Source organism: Mobula hypostoma, chromosome X1 (genome assembly GCF_963921235.1).
Source record: "Mobula hypostoma chromosome X1, sMobHyp1.1, whole genome shotgun sequence".
Taxonomy (NCBI): Eukaryota; Metazoa; Chordata; class Chondrichthyes; order Myliobatiformes; family Myliobatidae; genus Mobula; species Mobula hypostoma.
The window spans coordinates 31,843,714-31,869,585 of record NC_086128.1 but is presented as its reverse complement, the minus strand read 5'-3'; the positions used below and the strand labels follow the sequence as shown (position 1 = coordinate 31,869,585).

Genomic DNA, 25,872 nt, shown 5'->3' with positions numbered 1-25,872 from the left:
ACAAATTACAATATAATAATAAATGATATAGATGTCAGTCTAGTCTCTGAGCATTAAAGAGTCTGATGGCTTGGGGGAAGAAACTGTTGCACAGTCTGGTCGTGGTTCAGTACCTTTTGCCAGATGGCAGGAGTGAGAAGAGTTCGTATGAGGGGTGCATGGGGTCCTTCACAATGCTGTTGGCTTTACGGTTGCAATGTATAGTGTAAATGTCTGTAATGGCGGGAAGAGAGACCCTCATGATCTTCTCAGCTGACCTCACTATCCGCTGCAGGGTCTTGCGATCTGAGACGGTCCAATTCTCGAACGAGGCAGTGATGTAGCTGCTCAGGATGCTCTCGATACAACCTCTGTAGAATGTGGTGAGGATGGGAGGTGGGAGATGGACTTTTCTCAGCCTTCACAGAAAGTAGGGATGCTGCTGGGCTTTCTTGGCTATGGAGCTGGTGTTAAGGGACCAGGTGAGATTCTCCGCCAGGTGAACAAGAAATTTGGTGCTCTTAACAATCTCAACGGAGAAGCCATCAATGTTCAGCAGAGAGTGGTTGTCCTGAGTGGTAACTCAGAGGAATTTCATCAAAAAGCCAATCTGTGTAGATCCCATAGAACTGCAGAACTTTCTGCAAGGGTATTGTGAGCAATTTTGGGCTCCACGTCTAAGAAAAGATTGCATGTCCTAGAGAAGTTCCAGTGGAGGTTCTCAAGAATGATCAGAGGAATTAAATGTATGAGGAGCGTTTGACAGGGCTGGCTGGTGGCGTAGTGCCATCAGCGCTGGACTTTGGAGCAAAGGCTTCCAGGTTCGAATCCAAGTCGGGCCACCCCCCGAGCACGCTTTCCATCTGTGCCAGGTTGAGCGTCGAGCTAGCCACTCGGCCTCGTAAAAAAAAAAGGGTCGAGTCAGGAACGTTCATATCGTGACCCAGTTAATCCGAAAGGAGACCAATCCTGACACCACGCGCCAGACAAGAATGGCTAACTGTCTGGTGCGACACGCGAGGAGGAGGAGAAGAATAACGTGGGGGTATGATTAAGATCTCCTGGATAGTAAAGTGACTGGATACGGTAGACATTGAGAGGATGTTTCCATTAGTTAAAGGGTCAAGGATCCAAGGGGGCACACTCTGAATAAAGGGATAGCTCTTTAAAACTGAGATGAAAAGAAATTTCTTCAGGATGATGAATGTGGAATTTGTTGCCACAGAGGACTGTGGAAGCCAAATCACTGGGTGTAATTAAGGCAGAGATTGATGGGTTCCTAATTGGTAAGGGGTTTCATTGTTATGGGGTTGGAAAAAAAACAACCATGATTGAATAGTGGAGCAGACTTGATGGGCTGAATGACCTAATTCTGCTCTATGTCTTGTTGATCATGAATACCCAGGTCACTCAGATACGTCACTCAAGCTTTCACAGGATGGGTGAGATCTGCTGTGCAGCTCAAAGGGAACACTGTGACCTGGTCCTTGGCTCTGAAACTCATCACAAATCCTTTCTTTTTCAATCTTTTTTATTAAGTTTCAAAATTGATAAACATAACAATAATAGTAATAATACATTGAGATCGGGAATTACAATAATAACAGTTAACATGTACAAGCACAGATTCCAAGTAACAAATATAGTTCAGCCTCCCAATCTCATAGTAACTGACCATGAAAAAAAAATTTTATAAAAAGAGGAAAAAAAACTCTAAACTTAAAAAAACAACTAAACTAAAAAAAGACAAACAAAGCTTGGGCTGTCATATTACCTTGGCTAAAATTATTATTTGTCGTTAACTCCGTTCCTCTATACATGAACAAAATAATTACTACAAAGGATTCAGAAAGGGTCAACTTACATCATATGAAAATATTGAATAAATGGCCTCCAAGTTTCTTCAAATTTAACCGAAGGATCCATAGTACCACTCCTAATTTTTTCCAAGTTTAGGCATGCTATCGTTTGGGAAAGCCATTGAAATGTAGTAGGGGGATTAGAATCTTTCCTTTTAAATAAAATGGATCTTCTGGCTATTAATGTAACAAATGCAATTAGACGACAAGCTGACGAGGATAAATGACTAGAGTCTATCACTGGTAGTCCAAAAATTGCAGTAATAGGATGAGGTTGGAAATTAATACGCAGAACTACTGAAATAATATCAAAAATATCTTTCCAGTATTTTTGTAGAGGAGGACAAGACCAGAACATGTGTCAAGGAAGCTACCTCGGAATTACACCTATCACAAACAGGATTTATGTGGCAATAAAAACGAGCAAACTTATCCTTGGACATGTGAGCCCTATGTACCACCTTAAATTGTATCAAGGCGTGTCTGGCACACATTGAGGAAGTGTTAACGAGTTGAAGAATTTTCTCCCATTTCTCTGTAGGTAAAGGTATCTGAAGTTCTCTTTCCCACTCATTCTTAATTTTATCAGATGTACCTAGATGTATTTTCATAATCAGATCATAAATAATTGCTATAGAGGTTTAAACCTAAAATTTTTCTGTAACTTCACTTTGATGTGATATCGGAAAGGTCGATAAAGTAGCATTCAGAAAGTTTCTAATCTGTCTGAAAAAGTGTGATCTAGGCAAATTATATTTATTAGACAACTGTTCAAAAGACATAAAACAATCATCCATGAATAAATCACAAAAACATGTTATTCCCTTTGTTTTCCATAGAAGAAAAATTTGATCAATTCTAGATGGTTGAAAGAAAAAATTAGATATAATAGAATTTGACAGGACAAATTTGTTCAATCCAAAAAATTTACGAAATTGAAACCATATTTGTATTGTATGTTTAATTATTGGATTAATCATTTGTTTATTCAATTTAGTAAGTGCAAAGGGAAGCACAGCTCCTAGAATATAAGCCAGCGAAAATCCCTGTACAGACTCCCACTCAAGGTTCATCCATTGTGGACTTTGAGTTTCATCCAACTCTTGTGTCTAAAATGTTAAATGCCGAATGTTAATTGCCCAGTAGTAAAATCTAAGGTTCGGCAAAGCCAAACCGCCTTCCTTTTTTGATGTCTGTAAATATTTCTTTCTTAACCTGGGATTTCTATTCTGCCATATATATGAAAAAATTTTAGAGTCAATAATATCAAAAAAAGATTTAGGGATAAAAATTGATACCGCCTGAAATAGATACGGAAATTTAGATAAAATAATCATCTTAATAGTATTAATTCGACCAATCAAAGATAAGGACAATGGGGACCATTTAGTAAACAGTTCTTTAACATGATCAATTAAGGGTAAAAAATTAACTTTAAATAGATCCTTATGCTTCTCAGTAATTTTAACACCCAAATAAATAAAATAATCAGTAACCAATCTAAATAGTCATAGTCATACTTTATTGATCCCGGGGGAAATGGTGATTGTCTATAAATTGGAACTTGCCTATTTAACGGAAAAAGCACACTCTTATCAAGATTCAGTTTGTGACCAGAGAAACTACTAAACTGAGCAGATAGTGTTATTACTGCAGGAATGGATTTCTCTGGGTTAGAGACATATAGTAACAGGTCATCTGCATATAGTGATACTTCATGTGTCCCATTCCCATGAATAATACCAAATATATTAGGTGAATCACGAATAGCAATTGCCAAGGGCTCCAGGGCAATATCAAATAGTAAAGGGCTTAAAGGACAGCCCTGTCTAGTACCTCGAAAAAGCCTAAAAAAAAGAGGGGATCTCTGATTGTTGGTAAATACAGCAGCCAGGGGTCAACGATGTATCAGTTGAATTCAGGATATAAATTTTGAGCTGAAATTAAATTTCTCAAGTATATTAAATAAATATTCCCATTCACGTCTGTCAAACGCCTTCTCGGCGTCAAGCGAAATAACACATTTTGGAGTTTTAACTGAAGTAGTGTATACAATGTTCATTAGCCTCCTAATATTAAAATGTGAGTAACGATTTTTAATGAATCCTGTCTGATCTTCGGAGACAATTTGTGGTAGTACCTTCTCTATTCTAATTGCTAATAGTTTGGAAAAGATTTTAGAATCCACATTCAACACAGATATAGGTCTATATGATGCACATTCAGTGGGATCTTCATCTTTTTTAGGAATTAAAGAGATAGATGCTTCATAAAAGGATTGTGGTAATTTACCTACAGATAAAGCATCTTTAAAAATTCTACGTAACCAGGGAGAAAGTAAGTCTGAAAAAGATTTATAAAATTCAACTGTATACCAATCCAGGCCAGGTGCTTTACCAGAAATCATTGAAAAAATTGCTTTCTTTATTTCCTCTTCAGTAATGGGTGCATCTAATGCTAAATGTTCATCAGCTGGTAATTTCAGAATATTTAGTTTCCTTAAAAATTCATGCATTATGTACAAATCCACCCACACTTGGTATGATATAGAAGTCCTTTGGTTCCCCACCACTGGATCCTTGCCCTATGCTGTCCCCAAATGCCCAGCTTCTCCACTGGCATAACCCATCCATTGCAATCCCGACGGCCGCAACCAGCTGATCACAATGCCCCCTTCTTCCTGACGAATTAACTTAAGCTCCAAGCTTCTTATTTTTCCCTACCATCCTTTCCTTGCCTAACACACAACAACCATAGTAGCATAGTAGTTAGCGCAACACTTTATAGTGCCAGCATTCACCAATCAAGGTTTAATCCCCACCACTGTCTGTAAGGAGCTTGTACGTTCTCCCCATGACTGCGTGGGTTTCCTCGCATGTTCCTCTGATGTACGGTTAGGGTTAGTGAGTTGTGGGCATGCTATGTTGCTGCCAGAAGCTTGCGACACTTGCGGGCTGCCCCCAGTGCAATCCTCGGACTGCATCGGTCTTTGACGCAAATGACACATTTCACTGTATGGCTTGATGTACAGTACATGTGACAAATAAACCTAATCTGTAATCTCACTCATGACTCTCAATCCATGGCCTACCTGCTGTTGCACCCTTTGGAATAAGTGGAGGAAGGGTCTTTGCTTTCTTTGTGTACACAGCTAATCCTGTTGCACACAATGGGTTGGACCATCATATGCTTAATAGGATATTTCTGTGTTTGTCCACATGCAGAACTAGTGGAAATTTCCCATCACCCTCCTCAGTCCCAAACATCCCAGTAGTTTGATGATCTACCCAAGATGCAGAACAATTTCTAGTTCATCGTTTCTTAAAAAAAATTAAAATGTCTTTTAATTAGCACACAAACCATTAAATCAAGGCAAGTAGATTGTAACAGTGAGGACCCAAAAAATACTGTGGTTAACAAAACTACCACAGAGCAGTGGTATTAAGATTCATTACATGTGGAATGGTGGGCCTCTCCAAGCTTAATGTAGATATTCATTGAATAGAGTGCCTCTATTCACTCAATACACTCAAAAACTAATATAGATTTACCGTGGAGAGCATTCTGACAGGCTGCATCACTGTCTGGTATGGGGCGGGTGGGGGGCTACTGCACAGGACCAAAAGAAGCTACAGAAGGTTGTGAAACTAGTCGGCTCCATCTTGGGTACTAGCCTACAAAGTACCCAGGACATGTTCAAGGAGTGGTGTCTCAGAAAGGCAGTGTCCATAATTAAGGACCTCCAGCACCCAGGACATGCCCTTTTCTCACTGTTGCCATCAGGTAGGAGGTACAGAAGCCTGAAGGCACACACTCAGCGACTCAGGAACAGCTTCTTCCCCTCTGCCATCCAATTCCTAAATGGACATTGAACCCGTGAACACTACTTCACTTTTTAATATATTATTTCTGTTTTTTGCACGATTTTTAACCTATTCAATATACGTATACTGTAATTGACTTATTTATTATATATTTTTTCTTCTTCTATATCATGTATTGATTGAACTGCTGCTGTTAAGTTAACAAATTTCACAACACATGCCCGTGATAATAAACTGGATTCTGATTCTCATTAAATGTTAATTGAACTTGCTGCCACAATGAGAGTAAGATATTTTAAAATAAGTGTAAACACCTGACTTTTATACTGAGATACATGTCCTATCTTTATGTAGGGGTATTTGGGTGAAAAAGCAAGTTCTGCAGGGCAAATAGCTTCAGTTAGATTGTGATTATTCATTGCTAATGCAAACAACAGATCTAAGAAGAAATGGGGGACAAGCTCCAAAAGAAATTGAAATGGAAGAAAGAAACTAAATGGAAATATAAGATATGGTAAAGAGAGTAGTGAGAGGAAAGCAGCATATCCTAGCAAGAGTAATTAATATATTATTTGAAAGCACATCTATATATTGCAAATTTCTGTATTAGCTATAACTCATATTTTACATATGGCAGTAAACAAAAAAAAATCAATGATATGTTTCACCAAAGAGAGTAGTTATTCTCTGAGAATCTTTAAAATATAGTTTCAGGATTTTTGCTTCTGACACAGAACTGTGCACACTGGAATCACATGTCAGGAATCTGGGTGCAGAGGTCAGCACTCCCTGAGAGATTTTCCATCCATTAATTTTAACGGACAGAAAATCCTGCAAGGCATGTTGACCTCTGTCTCTGAATTCCCATTGTGTATCCTCACTATACAAAGCTCAGTGCCAGAAGTGAAAATTCATAAGATTTACCCTTAAGGATTGCCACTGTGAGAAATGCATATAAAATAAATGCATTTATTAAGATACCGTACAATAGAATGAGAATGTGGTCTTTATCCCTAATAATAATCTTAAGAAGTGTGTCAAATATTGCAGTCATGTGGTAGCTATCCTGTAAAAATTGTTTTTGGGGTTTGCTTTATCCTAATATTGCTATTAAAATAATAAAAAAAGGAAATTCATTCTGCCACGAGTCTGTGGGGAGGATTGCATTATTCATCATGAAGGAGGGCTCAGCAACTCTCATGACCTTCACTTTATAAACAGCAAATGTGCCTGGATGTATCGTGCATGTTGTGTAGTTAGGCATTATCTCCATTTCTGGGGATTCATTTGTCACACGCATTACATACTCACATAGATGAGTTAATAAACTTTCAGGTATTTAACATAGTTATGTGGCATGTTAATTGCTTAAAAGATCTTCATTGCTGATGTGTTGTGCTGTGCCTGCATTTTGTTTCCTCAATCTGCTAATAAACTTTTGTTCTCAGAAAATAATATTTCTAAAAAAATACACTTCCACAATTTTATTTAAAAAAAAGAGCAAAATACCAGCTTCAAAAAAAGTTAGTAAACTCCTTTGCTATGACCAGTGGAGGAGAAAGTTATTGTGAGTGTGCAGATTCCTTGGTCTACATACTCACTAATATACTCTATAACATTGTATCATTTATAGTATTGATATAGAGTATACTAATACTATATCAATTTGTCACATGCTTTTGACTTCCTCACATTCAAAATGCAACACAGTCACAAACTCTCTGTTCTTGTCACAGCCTCAGAATAAAAGAATGTCCCTTTAAAACTGAGTTGAGGAGGAATTTCTTCAGCCCGCTAGTGGTGAATCTGTGGAATTTGTTGCCATGGAGAGTTGTGGAGGCCAAGTTATTGGGTGTAATAAAGGCAGAGGTTGACAGGTTTTTGATGGGTAAAAGGGTTAAGGATTACAGGGAGAAGACAGGAGAATGGGTTGGAAAAAAATCAGCCATGATTGAATGGCAGAGCAGACTTGATGGGCTGCAAGGCCTAATTCTATTCCTGTATCTTATGGTCTTGGGGGCTTGACATAGTAAAAATTATCAGGAATATATTTAGAGTTGAATCCAAATGACAGATTTGGTGACACAAGGATGGAACTGAGGTGAGTTCTCTATGACTTGGTCATTCTATTCTGCGATCATCCATACCATTCCTGGAACGTGAAGCTGAGGGAAGCAGTTGTTCCCTTTAAGCTCTGGATAACTTTAAGCTGAATGCCCCAAAGACCAGAATGGACCTGGACAGGTAAGTGGGAGCACACCAATGTTTATTACACTAAGCTGCATGGTTCTAAGCTAATTACCACCCTCACAGACTTAAGTCATAAACATCAGCACTGAACCTACATTAAGTTGGTTCAGGCAACACACATAAAAAATGCTGGTGAACGCAGCAGGCTAGGCAGCATCTCTAGGAAGAGGTACAGTCGACGTTTCAGGCTGAGACCCTTCGTCAGGACTAACTGAAAGAAGAGATAGAGTTTTGAAAGAGGGAGGGGGGGATCCGAAATGATAGGAGAAGACAGGAGGGGGAGGGATGGAGCCAAGAGCTGGAAAATTGATTGGCAAAAGGGATATGAGAGGATCATGGGACAGGAGGCCTGGGGAGAAAGAAAGGGGGAGGGGTGAAGCCGAGAGGATGGGTAAGGGGTAGAGTGAGAGGAACAGAGGGAGAAAAAGGAGAGAGAGAGAAAAAAAATCTAATAATAATAAATAAAAAAACGGGTGAAGTACGAAGGGGAGGTGGGGCATTAACGGAAGTTTGAGAAGTCAACGTTCATGCGGTCAGGTTGGAGGCTACCCAGATGGAATATAAGGTGTTGTTCCTCCAACCTGAGTGTGGCTTCATCTTGACAGTAGAGGAGGCCGTGGATAGACATATCAGAATGGGAATGGGATGTGGAATTAAAATGTGTGGCCACTGGGAGATCCTGCTTTCCCTGGCAGACAGAGCATAGGTGTTCAGCGAAACGGTCTCCCAGCCTGCGTCAGGTCTCGCCAATATATAGAAGGCTGCATCAGGAGCACCGGACGCAGTATATCACCCCAGCCGCCTGGAAGGACTGTCTGGGGCCCTGAATGGTGGTGAAGGAGGAAGTGTAAGGGCATGTGTAGCACTTGTTCCACTTATAAGGATATGTGCTGGGAGGGAGATCAGTGGGAAGGGATGGGGGGGACGAATGGACAAGGGAGTTGCATAGGGAGCGATCCCTGCTTTCAGCGGGGGGGGGGGAGGGAAAGATGTGCTTAGTGGTGGGATCCCGTTGGAGGTGGCGGAAGTTACAGAGAATAATATGTAGGACCCGGAGGCTGGTGGGGTGGTAGGTGAGGACCAGGGGAACTCTATCCCTAGTGGGGTGGCGGGAGGATGGAGTGAGAGCAGATGTGCGTGAAATGGGAGAAATGCGTTTGAGAACAGAGTTGATGGTGGAGGAAGGGAAGCCCCTTTCTTTAAAAAAGGACATCTCCCTCATCCTGGAATGAAAAGCCTCATCCTGAGAGCTGATGCGGCGGAGATGGAGGAATTGGGAGAAGGGGATGGTATTTTTGCAAGAGACCAGGTGGGAAGAGAAATAGTCCAGGTAGCTGTAAGAGTCCGTAGGCTTATAGTAGACATCAGTAGATAAGCTGTCTTCAGAGATAGAGACAGAAAGATCAAGAAAGGGGAGGGAGGTGTCGGAAATGGACCAGGTAAACTTGAGGGCAGGGTGGAAGTTGGAGGCAAAGTTAATAAAGTCAATGAGCTCAGCATGCGTGCAGGAAGCAGTGCCAATGCAGTCATCGATGTAGTGAAGGGAAAGTGGGGGACAGATACCAGAATAGGCTTGGAACATGGATTGTTCCACAAAGCCAACAAAAACGCAGGCATAGCTGGGACCCATACAGGTGACCCTTAGGTTGGATGAAGTGGGAGGAGCCAAAGGAGAAATTATTAAGAGTAAGGACTAATTCCGCTAGACGGAGCAGAGTCGTGGTAGAGGGGAACTGGTTAGGTCTGGAATCCAAAAAGAAGCGGAGAGCTTTGAGACCTTCCTGGTGGGGAATGGAAGTATATAGGGACTAGACATCCATGGTGAAAATAAAGTGGTGGGGGCCAGGGAACTTAAAATCGTTGAAAAAATTCAGAGCGTGAGAAGTGTCACGAACATAGGTAGGAAGGGATTGAACAAGGGGGGATAAAACAGTGTCGAGAGTTGGTTCAGTTTGTCATTGGCTCTTCAATAACTGCATTAATAAGTTGGGAAATTCAATGTGTGTCGATTCTGAATAACTTGCTTTGGAGTCTCTTAAACAAACTGATGGATTTCTGGTGGTGTCAGCCACCCTGTGATTAAGAACAAAAATTCCTTGGTAGCATATTAAGATTTATCTTTAGTGCAGAATGTTTTGACAGCATTTTTAGTTTGGAATTTAAAAACAAAATGATGGGCTGTGAATGAAATGTCATTTATGTCCAGCCTGGGCAACGCTCCCTCCAGGTGTTGTTGAACTAAAAATGGTAGTGGCACTGTTTGCTTTTGGATGAAAGCTTCAACCTTTATTTGCCTACAGAAAATGACATTTACTTAACTAATTAGCCAGCCATTTGTTTGCATGCTGAAGATGACATTTATTTAACAAATTAGCTAGTCATTTGCACTGCAATAAAAGTTAAATACTTCACTCTTCAAGTGGTCCAGTTGAGTTCTTTCCAGTAAACGTTATTCACGCAAAATACTTGTCCATACCAGCTTTGCAGGTAAATCGGTGTTTTTTTGGCACAAGTATTTGTGCTTTATGTTCTTCACCTGGTTTGTAAACTAATCTCAACTGAAAGCAGAATGTATTAACTTCTGGTGAGATTATATAACTGCCAGCACTTGCTTGATACTTACACAACAGCAGTTGACAAAAGCTGTAAACTGAACACAAACACGAGGAAATCTGCAGATGCTGGAATTTCAAGCAACACACAAAGTTGCTGGTGAACACAGCAGGCCAGGCAGCATCTATAGGAAGAGGTACAGTTGATGTTTTGGGCCGAGACCCTTCGTCAGGACGAACTGAAGGAGAGTTAGTAAGAGATTTGAAAGTGGGAGGGGGAGGGGGAGATCCAAAATGATAGGAGAAGACAGGAGGGGGAGGGATGGAGCCAAGAGCTGGACAGGTGATTGGCAAAAGGGATATGAGAGGATCATGGGACAGGAGGTCCAGGGAGAGAGAAAAGGGGGAGGGGGGGGAAACCCAGAGGACGAGCAAGGGGTATAGTGAGAGGGCCAGAGGGAGAAAAAGGAGAGAGAGAGAGAAAGAATGTGTGTATATAAATAAATAACGGATGGGGTACGAGGGGGAGGTGGGGCATTAGTGGATGCTGCCTGGCCTGCTGCATTCACCAACAACTTTGATGTAAACTGAACACAACCTAGAGATTCATCTGATATCATTAAATGCAAGGGAAGAGTGGAGTAGGCATTTGAAATTAGTGTTTTATGTAGCTAGCACACTTTGGGACATTAGCTATTCAATACTTCATACGTTTTTATAGTCGTTTAAAATTTAAAGTAATTGGTGTTTTTGCAGTTAGGATCACTCTTCAGTTAAGATCAATTAAACTTAGTAAAGGATTGTAGGCAATGTAAGGCCACAAAAGGAAAGACACAACTGCACTTATCATTTTGAGTGAGTTGTAGAGTATCTACGTTATTCCAACTCACCTTTCCCAATTTCCTCTCAGCTGCTGTTAAAGCTGATCTTTCTTGATGAGTCTGCATATTTTGGAACATTTTAACCCTGGGTAGTTCACTCCAATAAGTTAATTTTCATGAGTGAGCTCAGCAGAAGCTACAAAACCAGAAAGGACTTCGTTGTGGGGCCCATCTTTTCCTGGCTCAAAAAGTATACATGTTCATGCACATATTTTCCAACAGTGATCACTAATGGAGATCAGAAGAGCAAGATGTGATTAGTTTTTACTCTCCTAAGGCCAGCAGTTCTGGCACTGGATGTATTTTTGTCTGGCCTAGATAAGGTAACTCGTATGTGGGTGACATGGTAGCATAGTGGTTAGTGCAACACTTTTTACAGCACCAGAGCTCATTAATCAGGGTTCAATTCCCATGACAGTCTGTAAGGAGTTTGTACATTCTCCCCATGACTGTAGTGGTTTCCTTGGGGTACCCCTGTTTCCTCCCACATTCCAAAGACGTATTGTGAAGGTTAGTGATTGTTGGACGTTCTCTGTTGGCGCTTGAAGCATGGCGACATTTCTGGGCTACCCCCGGCACAATCTTCAGGTTGTGTTGGTCATTGATGCCAAAATAATGCACAGCACAGTACAGGCCCTTCAGCCCACAATTTTGTGCTGACCTTTTAATCCACTCCAACATCCATCTAACTTCTCCCTCCCACATAGCCCTCTACTTTTCTATCATTATTGTGATTTCTTGGGAAGTAATAGATTGATCACTGACAACTGCCAGTTGTATTAAATAGAATATAATTAAAGAATTTACTTAACTTGACATGTTGCTGGCATTGATGAGGAAGTGGTACAATTGCACAAAGTGCAAGTATCTCCTTTGATAGTCCATCTAGCTCTCTTCGTACTCAATATAAAATTAAGGCTATCACTGAACTGAAAGTTAAAAGACTGTTGCCCTTATGAATCTCTTATGTATGTTACAAAATGGATGGGAGGATTTTGACAGGCATCCTTGCAGAATACAAGTGACAGGACACAGCAAAGTTTTGGAAAGCAATGATGGCATTAATATTGAGACTCTGGTTTTAAAAAAAATGGCAAAGTACTGTGGATGGTAGAAAACTGAAATAAAGACACAGAAATACTCAGCTAATCAAGGGCCATCTGTGGACAAATAAAAACAAAGTTAACTGTTCAGGTCATCACGTTTGCATCTGAACTAGAAAAAGTTGGAAATAAAGTAAGTTTTAAGGTTCAGCAAAAGAGAGGAGGGAGGACAGGGTGCAAGGTAAATGTGACAACATAGCAAAAGGGAAGACGGTCCAAGACAAAGAGGAGTGGTAATGGGGCAGGAAAGAAAAGATGAATTTAGAAGTGATAAATTCATTATATGAAAATAGATTCTATTGAAAGCATCTGGTGAAAGGTTGCATTCCGGCCTCATGAGCTTCTAACTTCTGTCTTCCCAGTGGTCAGTGGAGCTATCTGCTCAATCCATACCAGATGTCAGACAAGCCATCTGATAACTTGTAGATGGTGGAGGTTTCAAAGTGAATAATTGTGTGGTAGATTTGTTTGTTTCCAGTTTATATTTGGAGGCTGATGCTGTGTTTTCAGATGTGGTTGCTCAGGAGAATATGTGATAGCTAATAGAAAGGACCAAGGATAGACCCTTTTGGGCCACAAAATGTTACTGTGCAAATGGAGGAGGAGAAGCCATTGCTGGTTACTTTGGGATAGATAAAAGTGGAAGTGGCTGGGTGCAGTCCCACCCAGTTGGATGGAGGAGGATAAGTGGTGGAAGAGGGCTTTGAGATCACAAAATAAGAAAGGTTAGGTGGAGGTGCGAGAGCATGCAGATGCTGTCTCCTGTCTCCTGAAACAGAAACAAACATCCTAAGCACTCAGCAGGTCATGCAGCATCCCCGATGGGTTTGGTCACCTTTGCATTATCATTTTTGAAAATTTATTGAACTGTGGAAGCAGAGACAGTGGCATTCAGTTTAGTATGAATAATGAAAAAAAACCGAGAGACTTGTAATGAGAGAAAACAAGCATTGGAAACACAGTACAATCTGATGTTTCATTTTTTTATGAACATGGAAAATGCTAGTGTGTTTTAAAAAAAACATGAATTGCTTGGCAAGTGACTGGATGGATTGGAGTCTGGAATTTAAGACCATGAACAGTATTAATTCTGTTGGATGTTGGCCCTGTGTTGGAGCCCAGCACAGCTGGAAGTTGTGATGTTTGGCTACCAACATACACAATAGTCACCTCCTCATTTCCTTTTTCAATATAAAACGTTTTTGCTAGTGGACTTTGTCAAGTAAAATTAACTGATGAGTGTAAGCAGCTGCCTATGAGAGCAGCACTTCATGAAGATGGGTTCAGCAGCAAGCCTTCGACTGCCTGACAGCTCAGATGGCAAAGGAAGTGCATTAGAGAGCTGCAAAAGACCAGGGCCAAGGAAGGAAAGATGCATCTGAATTCTTGCTTGTCATTGGTATCCTGTGATTGTGCCTCAGTAGGAAGGCAGAATCAAGGCAAACATCAACTCATCTGCTGGAGGAACTCAGTGGGCCGAGCAGCATATGGAGGCAGAAAGAAGCAGTCGACATTTCAGGATTTGATGCAGTGTCTCAACTGAAAACGTCAACTATACTTTTCCTCCCACAGATCAGGGTTCAAAGTAAATTTGTTATCAAAGTACATACAATATATGTTACCATATACTACCCTGTGTGTATTCACGGTAGAACAAACAAATACTGTAGGAATCAATGAAAAACTGCACACAAACACTGTCAAAAATCCAATGTGCAAAATAAGACAAACTGTGCCAATACTAACAAACAAAGTAATAATACTGATAACGTGAGTGTTGACTTCTTGAAATTGAGCCCACAGGTTGTGAAGTCAATTCATTGTTGAGGTGAGTGAAGTTATCCTTGCTGGTTCAGGAGCCTGATGATTAAAGAGTAATAACTTTTCTTGAATCTGGTGGCGTGAGACCTAAGGGTCCTGTACCTCCTTCCTGATGGTAGCAACGAGAAGAGAGTACAGCCTGGATGGTGAGAGTCCTCTATGACGGATGCTGTTTTCTTGTGACAGCGCTCCTTCTAGGTGTGCTCGGTGGTGGGGAGAGTTTTTCCTGTGATCCACAGATGCTGCTCAACCTGCTGAGTTTCTCCAGCAGATTGGTTGTTGCTCTATAGCATGTGAACTCTCTTCTGTCACCAGAATAAAAGCAAATTTGGATTTGACAAAAGTACTGTGTGTGTACAGTACTCTGAACTTCATTTTGGTATTAACATAAAAGGGCTGCTCATTATTGCTAAAATATTACAACCATATCTCAATGGATAGGACACAGAGTGTGCACTGTGCCTGGGTTTGTTGAATGGGTTAAGAAGAGGCCATACAGGAAGTTAAATGGGATAGTTCTAGCAACAAATTTCACAATATTTAAATTGTTATGTTTTGTCTTCTAATTGAACAAATTATGGTTTGAAATATGACTTATTTTAATAATCCAGTAATACTGCAATTAAATACACGTGTCATTTTAGAGCTGATTATTTTTATTATTGCTGACTATTTGAAATTGATGACATAAATAATTCTAACTTTACATATAATCACTGATTGTTATTGTTTACTCCATTAAACACTAGTGACCTTTTTAGCCTGCACAGTATAACATTTGGGGTGTTGTTGTATCTCAGCAACTGGGAAGTAATTGTCTGTGAAAATGTTAGTTTTCCCTGTTAACACTTGCAGCTATGTATTTCTCTGGGTAAGTGGCATCTCTTGACCCAAACCCCTCTACACACACCAAACATTTCCAAACTTCTTTCATGACACGTTATTGGCATGACCAACAATGCCAGTTGTCCTTGATTGGTCCTAAATGGCTGTCCCGTGATCCCTGGGCGGTCTCCTCCCCTCCCCCTCCCTCCCTCTCACTCCCACCCTTCCTCCCCGTCTCCTCCTCCACTCTCACCCCTCCCCTGTCTCCTCTCCTCTCTCACCTGTCTCCTCTCCACCCCCCCATCTTGTCTCCTCTCCTCTCCACCGCTCCCGTCTCCTGTCCACCCCCCCGTCTCCTCCCCTCTCCACCCCCCCTCCTCTCCTCTCCTCTCCACCCCCCCGTCTCCTCTCCTCTCCACCCCCCCGTCTCCTCTCCTCTCCACCCCCCGTCTCCTCTCCTCTCCACCCCTCCTGTCTCCTGTCCACCCCCCCATCTCCTCTCCTCTCCTCTCCAACACCCCCATCTCCTCTTCTTCCCACCCATCTCCTCTTCCCCCTCATCTGGCTCCTCCCTCCCCTCAACCTCCCCCTCCTCCCCTCTCCCCCCCCACTCTCTCACTCACCTCTCCTTTCCCACCCTCCACACCCCCTCACTCTTTCTGCCTCTGCCTCTCCCTGTCTCTCTATTGTACTCTCTTTCTCACTCACAGAGAAGCAGTACCCACCAAGATCTTAGACATCTCAGTAAGGTTGCTGTGTCATTTGCTAAGCCCTTGTGACTATGGGTTAGTCTTAAATGAAATTAATTGCACGAAAAGCTTTTGCAACAAAGTTTTTCTGTGCATGTTATGGACCTAGAGCCCTGTGCAGAAATAAACGTTTGCACTTATTACTATATTTCTGTGGTAGTGACATGAATAATTTATGCAACACTTACCATCTAAGTTGATGATTACTATACTGTATTTGCTTCTAATTAGTTCTTGGGTTATTTGAACTTGCAACACACTATTGCAGTTTTGACTAAGTAGCACTTTCATGTTAATGGTAGAGATATGTGCCTCTAACCACCTTCACCATCATTCTAGAGTACAAGTCCATTGGCATTGAGGACTTATGGTCTGTCTACTGTAGTCATATTACAGCTAATTATATGTTCCCACTGAGTCTGTATTTGATACCAAGTAATGTATCCTGACAGAGTCAGACTATTGAACCAAAATTCCACTGCTTCAACTCAATGTTTGCTGGATTGGATAAAGCAAGTGGACACTAATGACGTTAGTTGCTTGCCTAACTACGGGTCAACAAACTGGGCTAGAATGTACTGCTTCTTATAGTTGCCTGGATGTCCTTTCTTCAGATATGTTTTTCTTGGTTTCCGTTAGCTGCTTTGATCCAAGGCACTGGGATAACATAAAGAGTTAGTCAAATCCTAACTCTCCTTCAAGTCACCAATTAGATATACCATACCTGCATTTTCTTACAGGGTAATTCTCAACCAGTCCAGCTTAAGAGAATTTCCTAATTAAAAATCTTCTCCCTGGGCCATGCCTCTGTCTCAATTGCTGGCTTTATTTTGGGGCACATCCCACAATACCAAGTTGAGAGCTTATTTATTGCTGACTGAGCACTGTATGGTACAGGACTGATATTGTCTGCTATGTTCATGGAAAATGGTGCAAGTAAGCATTCACCATCCCCAGTAAGATTAAGGATAAGATTAGCTTTACTTGTCATATGTACATCGAATCATACAGTGAAATGTGCACTAGGGGCAGCCCACAAGTGTTGAGGCATTCAGCTCCCAACAATTTTTTTTTTAAAATTATACACGCCCAGAACCATTGACACTCTGAAGAGCAAAAAAAAATTGCAAAGAGGTTATTTACTTAAGAGAGATTACTGCATTACTACAAGATGATATATCCCTCTGTCGAGTTTTATCCTCAAAGATCTAAGATCAGGCTGTACTCATTATGGGTCAATTTAATTTGATCTTTGCAATGATTGACGACATGGTGCAGCTGCAAATTTCTCTTCCTAAATTTTCTGTTCTCTTTTTTTCCTTTTTCTCTACCCTGTTATTGAATTCACACAGCAGACATGAGTGATTATATGTGCAGTCTAATAGTTTAGTAATGAGCTCATTCCTTTGTGAATCAGGCTGCACAGCTTTGGGTACTGGCTGTCGTTTTTCAGTTACAATAATAATTAGATGTTGGAGACGTTACAGCCGGCTCACCTCCCCGTTTCATTGCATTTTCCCATTCCTGGACCTCTTATTGACTGCCCTTGTGAATTAATTGTCCTTTCACTTCAGCCCCATTCTCTCAGTGGCGTCCTGGTGTATGCCTGCCACTGTAGGTATATTTTGTTGCACAGAATCGAGCACCCTGCCTGCCATGACTCAAAGTTTCGTGGGCCCCACGTCATTATAAGTCAGGAGTCTGCACACAGCTTTCAATAAGCCTGTGATGGAAAACTTCCAGAGGAAAATGGGTACTCCCACTTCATTGGCAGCAGTGTTGCTTTACAACAACAACTGAGTCAATTGGATTTTATGAATTAGGATTCCTTCTGTTATTTTTGGATGTAAATTTCATGATTTTGTCTGTTTTCCTGTCTCTCTTTCCTTGGCTCTCCATAAATGCTATTTTGTGGCCTTCAAGCAAATATCTTTTACATGTGTACATGTGAACAAAGTTTTGTCCTGTGCTGGCATTCCAACATGAATTAATATTTGAAACCATAATATTTCTTCCCTCAGTCCTGTCCCTTTTCATGGAATTACCTCACATAGCTTTCCATTTACGAGAGGAGGATGGCTGACCCGATCCTAACAACACACACAAAATGCTGCAGGAATTCAGCAAATCAGGCAGCATTAATGGAAAGGAATAAAGAATCAACATTTCGGGCCAAAACCATTCATCAGGACCTGCTGAGTTCCTCCAGCATTTTGCATTGGTACTCTAAATTTCCAGCATTTGTAGAATTTCTTGTGTTTATGACCCAATCCTAGACCGTATTATTGTTGGTCACAGGGGTTGCAAGGTCAATACTGTTCAAATGGAGAGTCTTGCAAAGCTGGAACCAGCATGTTAACATTCTGCTTAGAAATAAAAACCTTATCTTGGCATCTTAACCAACATTTGACTGTCTTTCTGCCTTTCTCAGCTGTGCGAAACGACAGGAACAAGAAGAAGAAGGAGGCTCCCAAGCAGGAGTGCTCAGAAAGCTATACAATCACACCCGAGACTGAGGATTTAATTGAGAAAGTCCGCAAAGCCCATCAGGAAACCTTCCCAGCACTGTGTCAGCTTGGAAAATACACTACTGTAAGTATTGATGTTAACCATACACACTAATTACACCAAGCATCACTGTTAAACAGACTTCATTTGCTGCTTTAAATATCTACTGCAAGGACCTCTAGACTAGAATTAGAGGTCATAGGTTGAGGGTGAAAGGTGAAATGTTTAAAAAGGGAACATGATGGGGGAGCTGCTTCACTCAGGGTTGTGAGAGTGTGGCACGAGCCGTCAGCGGAAGTGGTGGATGCGGGTTCAATTTCAATATTTAAGGGATTTGGATAGGTACATACATGCATGGGCTGTGGCCCAGTTGCAGGTTGACATGACTAGGCAGAATTATAGTTTGTCGTGGACTAGATGGGCTGAAGAGCCTGTTTCTGTGCTGTAGTGCTCTATGACCTATATTAAGGACACTACCTAGATACTGTACTGCTCCACTGTTAATATTAATAGATTTGGTCTAAACAGAATGTTAGTACAGCTGATAAATATACTGGACCTGGTGGCAAACAATATGCTGTCTCACATCAATAGAAGTTGCATATCCTTTGCAAATTGAGTACAGACGACCCCTGTGTTACAGCAGTTTGGATAATGGAACTTGATCTGAAAGAATGAATATTCAGAAATCTGAGATGCAGAAGAAAATTTCACTCTCACAGAATTTTATGAAAATAAATACACGTTTTTTTAAACTCATTTTTTGACAGGGTCGCGGGTGATGATTGAGATACAGACACATTGGTTGTTTGTCAGTCTTAGTTTATATATAGTTTATTGTAAATTCTGTTCTATTTCTTAATTTTCCTGTGAATGCCAGCAAGAAAATGAATCTTAAGGTACTAAATGGTGGCATACATTTACTTTGACTGTGACAGACTATTCTTCTAGGAACACCCCCTCAGTAATGTGGCGGTGATCTTTATCAGGACAGTGGTGTATATTTGAAACCAAGTGCAATAGTTAATTCCCTTCACTATCTTGTGACCGATGAGATGTGATCTGAACAGAGGGTCCCGGTGGGGTGTGGGCCTAGCAACCCACCTGGTGTAGAACTAATGTTAGAACAGTGGGTGCTTTGAATAAGGCACAAGCGGTTGTTTAACATGAAAAGACACAACATGCATCAGTGCCGAGAAGAAGGAAGAGGAACTTGGCAGGTGAAAATGGGTAAGAAGCACTCCAAGTCTAGCATTTCCATGTGATAGAATTCCATTAACCCCAAATGCATCACCACACAGAGAAGGAATTGATGAAAGAGACCCTGTAGTTGTTGGGTGCTGCCTTTTTGTGGTCAGATGCAGAAGCATTTCATGAAAAGACCAGTTAAAAATGGGTTTAATAACTTAATAAGAATACAACCCATCCATGCCACAAAATGAGCCTGAGGGCAACCTTTTCACCAGAAGGTGGACAGTATATGGAACCAGCTACCAGAGGAAGTGGTTGAAGCAGGCACATTGCAACATTTCAAAGACACTTAGACAAGTATATGGACAGGGAAGGTTTAGAGGGATATGGGCCAACCGCAGGTAAATAGGACTAGCTTTGATGGAAATCTTGGTCAGCATGGACCAGTTGAGCAGAAGGACTTGTTTCTGTGCTATATGACTGTATAATGTATCTAAATCTAGTGAACAGGTTCCACAGTAGTATGAGGAATGGATTAAGTCACCATTCTGGGGCTTTTCTACTTGTTTTAGATCACTGCAGGCACAGGTGAGAAGGCCACCTGCACAAATGCAAATTCTAAACTGTCATGGTCTCACGAGTCTAACGGATGCCTATGTACTACTCTGAGATTCCTATTTTTTTGTGAGCATTCACAGTAGAACAAAGAAATGCAATAGAATCAATGAAAAACTACACACAAACAACCAATGTGCAAAAGAAGATGAACTGTGCAAATACAAAAAACAAGGATAGTTAATTAATACTGAGAACTTGAGCTGTAGAGTGCTTGTAAGTGTGTCCATAGGTTATAGAATCAGTTCAGAGTTGAAGTGAGTGAAGTTATCCACCTTGGTTCAGGGTCCCGATGGTTGAAGGGTAATAGCTGTTTCTGGGCCTGATCCTGTCAGACCTAAGGCACCTGCACCTCCTTCCTGATGGCAGCAGCAAGAAGAGAATCTACCAAGTATTGAATCCTATGAGTCATCTTTGAAAAGCAGTGAGTTGACCTTCAGTGTAGTTCAGCAACTTGAGATTTATTTTTCAGTGGTGTAAACAAAACCTTTACTAGACAGTAAATTAGTTTCTAAGATCTCTGGAAGTAACTCTCCAAACTGATGCTCTGTTGCCATATACTGCTGTAGAATGTACCTTAGATTCACTAGACTTGTAAATTACCAAGTTCTACTGTGTAACAAATGAAGGAACCAGTCATGAGAGGCTTGAGCATGTTACCCATTCTCTTATAGACACCCCAAACCTATGACTCAGGATAGTAATGTTCAAGCATGTAAGCTATAACCTGAAATTTATTTCACCATTGTTTTAGAGAATTTAAAGCATTTCAAGTAAGTTTAAATGAAATGAAATTATGTCTGCAAGGAAAGCTAATCAAATGTCTGTTAATTATTCATACACAAAGAGCCTGTGGTGTAATCTCAAAGACCAATTTTTTTTTTTGCAGAATGGTTATGGGGAATTGAGGCAGTCGAAATTAATTTTAAACACTGGTAATTATCGCAGTTTTATTAAATTGATGAAAGTATTATGATGCAGTCATGTCAGTATAAATTTAAAAGAAATATTGCTAATTGCAATGATCTTATTCAGTGAGTAGTAGCATCATACAGTTCTGGGGCTAGATCCTTGCTAACTTGCCTGGGCAAGGGTTCCAAGCACAGGCAGGGATCCCCACTTCCACTCAGCTGTTCAATGTTGTTGCACACTTGCATTACACTGTTGGACTCTCATAAAGTCCAGCGGAGAGGCACAACCTTGTATGGATTTCCCAGCACACTCAGGCGGGAAGGTCTGGCCACTGCCTGGCTCGTGTCCAGTGGCCCATTTATTAAAATGGAGAAGAATGGCTGAGGGGTGAACTGCAAATACAAATGAATTTTGATCTAAATTTGTTGATGAAATGTACAGTATTTAATAGTTTTAAATTGTGTGTTACTGCTTCCTTATAATTCAATTTAGTTCAGTTGATTAAATGCATTCTAAAATTTTTAAATTTTGTGCTTTGGTCTATTTAGTGTTTTAGTTTTGATTTAGAGTTTAATCATTTCAACATTTTAGTAGTAGTTTTAAATAGTTTCTGAATACTCAATCTCAATTTTCTCTGCCTGCTGGTAAACTTGATGACAGTGCGTCAACAACAGACAAAGTAACTGGGGATTGTTGAGCAGAGCCTGTCAGTGATACTGAAGTAAATCTCGCATCAATATCTGGGAGCTGACTTTCCAATGGACGACTACAACCAGGGGCTTGCTGAAGAAAGAACAGATTTGAGGGCAGATGAATTCAGGCATTCAGAAGATCCACTATGTACTTATTTGGCTAAGTACATGGATGAGAGAGAGGGTATGGAGAACTATGGTGCAGGTACGAGTCTGTGGGACTAGACCGAATAACAGGTTGGCACAGACAAGGTGGGCCAAAGGGCCTGTACCTGTGCTATAGCATTCTGTGATTCATCTCTTGTAATAAGACAGCTGCTCTCAGATTTTGCTCAATTAATTGTGCTGCAATTGGAATACTAATCCAAAATGGCAAGGAGAAAAAAGAGGAAATATTTCTATTTCTGTTTCTTTTAAAAAAATTTGAGTAGAAAATGAGCCCCGCAGTTGAATAAGCACTATGGAAGGATTGGTCTTGAGTAGGGAGTACTTAGTTGAAGTGTTGTAATATGATCATTGCCATCATTGTCTACAATTCTTCATGGCTGCGGCCAGTCTCCTCCATGATTGTTAGAGGGCTGTTGTTGAGTGCATTGATGGATGGTAGGTCTGATCCTTGAACCATAGGCCTTCTGTCAGACACCACAGACGATCGTTGACAGAAAGGTCAGTTCACAGATATGTGGGTCTTTATTTTTCTTGTTGCTGTTTTCCTGCCGTCAATGTGAGATGGTTGTTTTCAAAAAGGTGAAGAGATGTCACAGAGATTTGCCCTGGGTTTAATCCCTCACAAATTCTGGAGCTTTGAATTACTTTCTGTGCAGCAACACTATACTGCACTAAATTACTGTCTGTGCAGCAAAACCACACTGCGCGAAGCTACTGTCTGTGCAGCAAAACCATACTGCGCTAAATTACTGTCTGTGCAGCAAAACCATACTGCGCTAAATTACTGTCTGTGCAGCAAAACCATACTGCGCTAAATTACTGTCTGTGCAGCAAGACCATACTGCGCTAAATTACTGTCTGTGCAGCAAGACCATACTGCGCTAAATTACTGTCTGTGCAGCAAAACCATACTGCGCTAAATTACTGTCTGCAGCAAAACCATACTGCGCTAAATTACTGTCTGTGCAGCAAGACCATACTGCGCTAAATTACTGTCTGTGCAGCAAGACCATACTGCGCTAAATTACTGTCTGCAGCAAAACCATACTGCGCTAAATTACCTTCTGTGCAGTAATACCACACTGCACTGAGTTACTGTCTGTGCAGCAAAACCATACTGTGCTAAATTACTGTCTGTGCAGCAAAACCATACTGCGCTAAATTACTGTCTGTGCAGCAAAACCATACTGCGCTAAATTACTGTCTGTGCAGCAAAACCATACTGCGCTAAATTACTGTCTGTGCAGCAAGACCATACTGCGCTAAATTACTGTCTGTGCAGCAAAACCATACTGCGCTAAATTACTGTCTGCAGCAAAACCATACTGCGCTAAATTACTGTCTGCAGCAAAACCATACTGCGCTAAATTACCTTCTGTGCAGTAATACCACACTGCACTGAGTTACTGTCTGTGCAGCAACACATTACCGCGATGAATTATTGTCTGTGCAGCAATACCGCACTGCGATGAATTTCTCTGTGCAGCCAAACCACACTGCGCTAAATTACTTTCTGTGCAATAATACCACACTCTGGTAAATTACTGTCTGTGCAGCAATATCACACTGCAGTGAATTACTCTGTGCAGCAATACCACGCTGCGCTGAATTAGTGTCCGTACAGCAATACCACACTGCACTGAATTACTATCTGTGCAACAATTCCACACTGTGCTAAATTACTGTCTGTGCAGCAATACCATACTGTGCTGAATTACTGTCTGTGCAACAATTCCACACTGCAATGAATTACTCTGTGTAGCAGTATCACACTGCGCTAAGTCACTGTCTGTGCAGCAATACCACACTGCACTGAATTGCTATCTGTGCAACAATAGCACACTGTGCTGAATTACTATCCATGCAATACCACACTGCACTGAATTACTGTCTGTGCAGCAATGCTATACTGTGCTGAATTACATTCTATGCAGCAACACCACACTGCACTGAATTACCGTCTATGCAACAATGCTGTACTGTGCTGAATTGCTGTCTGCAACAATACCATACTGTGCTGAATTACTGTCTGTTTAGCAATACCACACTGCGATGAATTACTCTGTGCAGCAATACTACACTGGGCTGAATTGCTGTCCATGCAACAATACCACATTCCGAAGGATTACTATCTGTATAGCAACACCATACTGCGACAAGTTACTTTCTATGCAGCAATGCTGTACTGCGCTGAAAAAGAAATACCTTTGGTTATGCTGAAAAGTAATTATTTAAGCTTCTTAGATAGTATGCTCCGTCCTATATCTCACACTGCCAATCACTGGTGTGTATGTAAATATTAAGGAATGACATTAGAATCAAACCATTTCACTTCGAGCTGTGGTTTCCTCAATGATCACGAATTTTTTACCTTAGCTGGGAAATGAAAAGTGATCAGATGCTGCTGAGTGCTGTCATTCCAGCAAGTGCCATTACTTTTTAATCGAGGAGGGCGGCATTTTGGAATGAAATTAAGTCAGCCACTGAAGTTGTTCCAATGCTATTCACAGATAAGATTGTAGCCACACTGTCTCAGCCTTGTGAGGAAAAGGAAGGACGGTCAAAAAATCAGATGCTGTGTTTGTACAAACAATGTGTTCAGGGTGGGTTAGTTCAAAATAATCATTTGTCCTTTGGCTGTAATAATTACATAGTGCTTTGGCAGCAGCTGCAACCATTCATTTTATTTCTTAATCTTGTGTGTCAAGTGAGTGCCTGCTACAATCTTTTGCTTTCCACTCCCCGTGCCATTCTCCTGTCCTAGACTGTCATCCCAGGATGACAGTTGCGAAGGTCAGTGTCTCACGCATGGAACAAACTGCATTAAGCACTTTATTTTCTTGCTCACACGCAGTTACTGCCAAACCAAGCAGAAACGAGCATTCCATTAAAACTGATCCTTAAACGACGTGGCATCTATTAAGTTGTTCTGTCCTTGATCACATGTTCAAGGGTAGAAGTGACAGCAAAGGGCTTTTAGAGGAAGAAAAAGTAACTGTGATGGAGTTTCCTGAAGTAATGTGCCATAATCTTTCACTGACTGAAAGTGGTGAAAAGAATGAAACCAGTTATCCTCATTGTCCTTGTCTCCAACACGGTGAATATTTTCTGGTCTGCTTATTAGAAGAGCTGCCATTTGGTATTAGTTATTTGCTAATGGTCCTATACTTAATTCCTGATACTGCAACTCAAAAGAATGATCCTAGTTTTATCTTTCCCTATTCTAAGGAAAATACATAAATCTGAGAGGATTTTGTTTCTTGAACACATGTATTTCTTCACTTCCTCTCTTAACAGAACCAGGTCAGTGATTGCATGCATTCATTAGAGCAGAACCTGAAGCTATCCTTTACTCAAAATTTAATAACTGAGACCAAAAGATCAAAAGAAGAATGGCCATCTTTTGATTTTCTCTTTAAAGATAACCTGAAAACATTGAAACAATTCAGTAATGCTTCGATGAAATCAGTTAACTTAGCACCAACTTGGGTTACGGATGGAATCGAGATTTTTCATCTACAGAAATGCAAGGTTTTTGTTGGGTTTAGAAGGGGTTGAAATTAATTCAAGAATGGAATGATTAGAACAAATGCCCTGTTTCTGTGCCATATATCTTGTGCAAAACCCAGGAATGTGGAAGGTTAATGCATGAGGAGCATTTGATGACTCTGGGCCTGTAGTCGCTGGAGCTTAGAACAGGGGTCACAACCCTTTTAATGGCATGGACCACTACCATGAGGTGTCCGTGGACCCCTGGTTGGAAACCCCTGGTTTAGAAGAATGAAGGGGGATCTCAATGAAACCTATCAAATATTGAAGGCCTAGATAGAATGGACATGAAGAGGATGTTTCCTTAGTAAGGGAGTCTTGGACCACAGGGCACAGCCTCAGAATACAAGAATCTCCCTGTAGAACAGAATGGAGAAGCAATTTCTTTATCCAG

At 41.0% G+C, this 25,872-nt stretch overlaps 1 protein-coding gene across 17 annotated transcripts in view; it reads left to right on the top strand.

Annotated features, from left to right (window-relative positions):
* Positions 1-25,872, top strand: part of raraa (retinoic acid receptor, alpha a) — a 735,685-nt gene that overhangs the window by 685,378 nt on the left and 24,435 nt on the right. For all 17 annotated transcript variants that reach the window (XM_063037129.1, XM_063037127.1, XM_063037130.1 and 14 more), the window contains one exon: positions 18,275-18,435. In XM_063037129.1, coding sequence (XP_062893199.1) covers positions 18,275-18,435 — 161 coding nt within the window. The remainder of the gene's footprint in view (positions 1-18,274; positions 18,436-25,872) is intronic.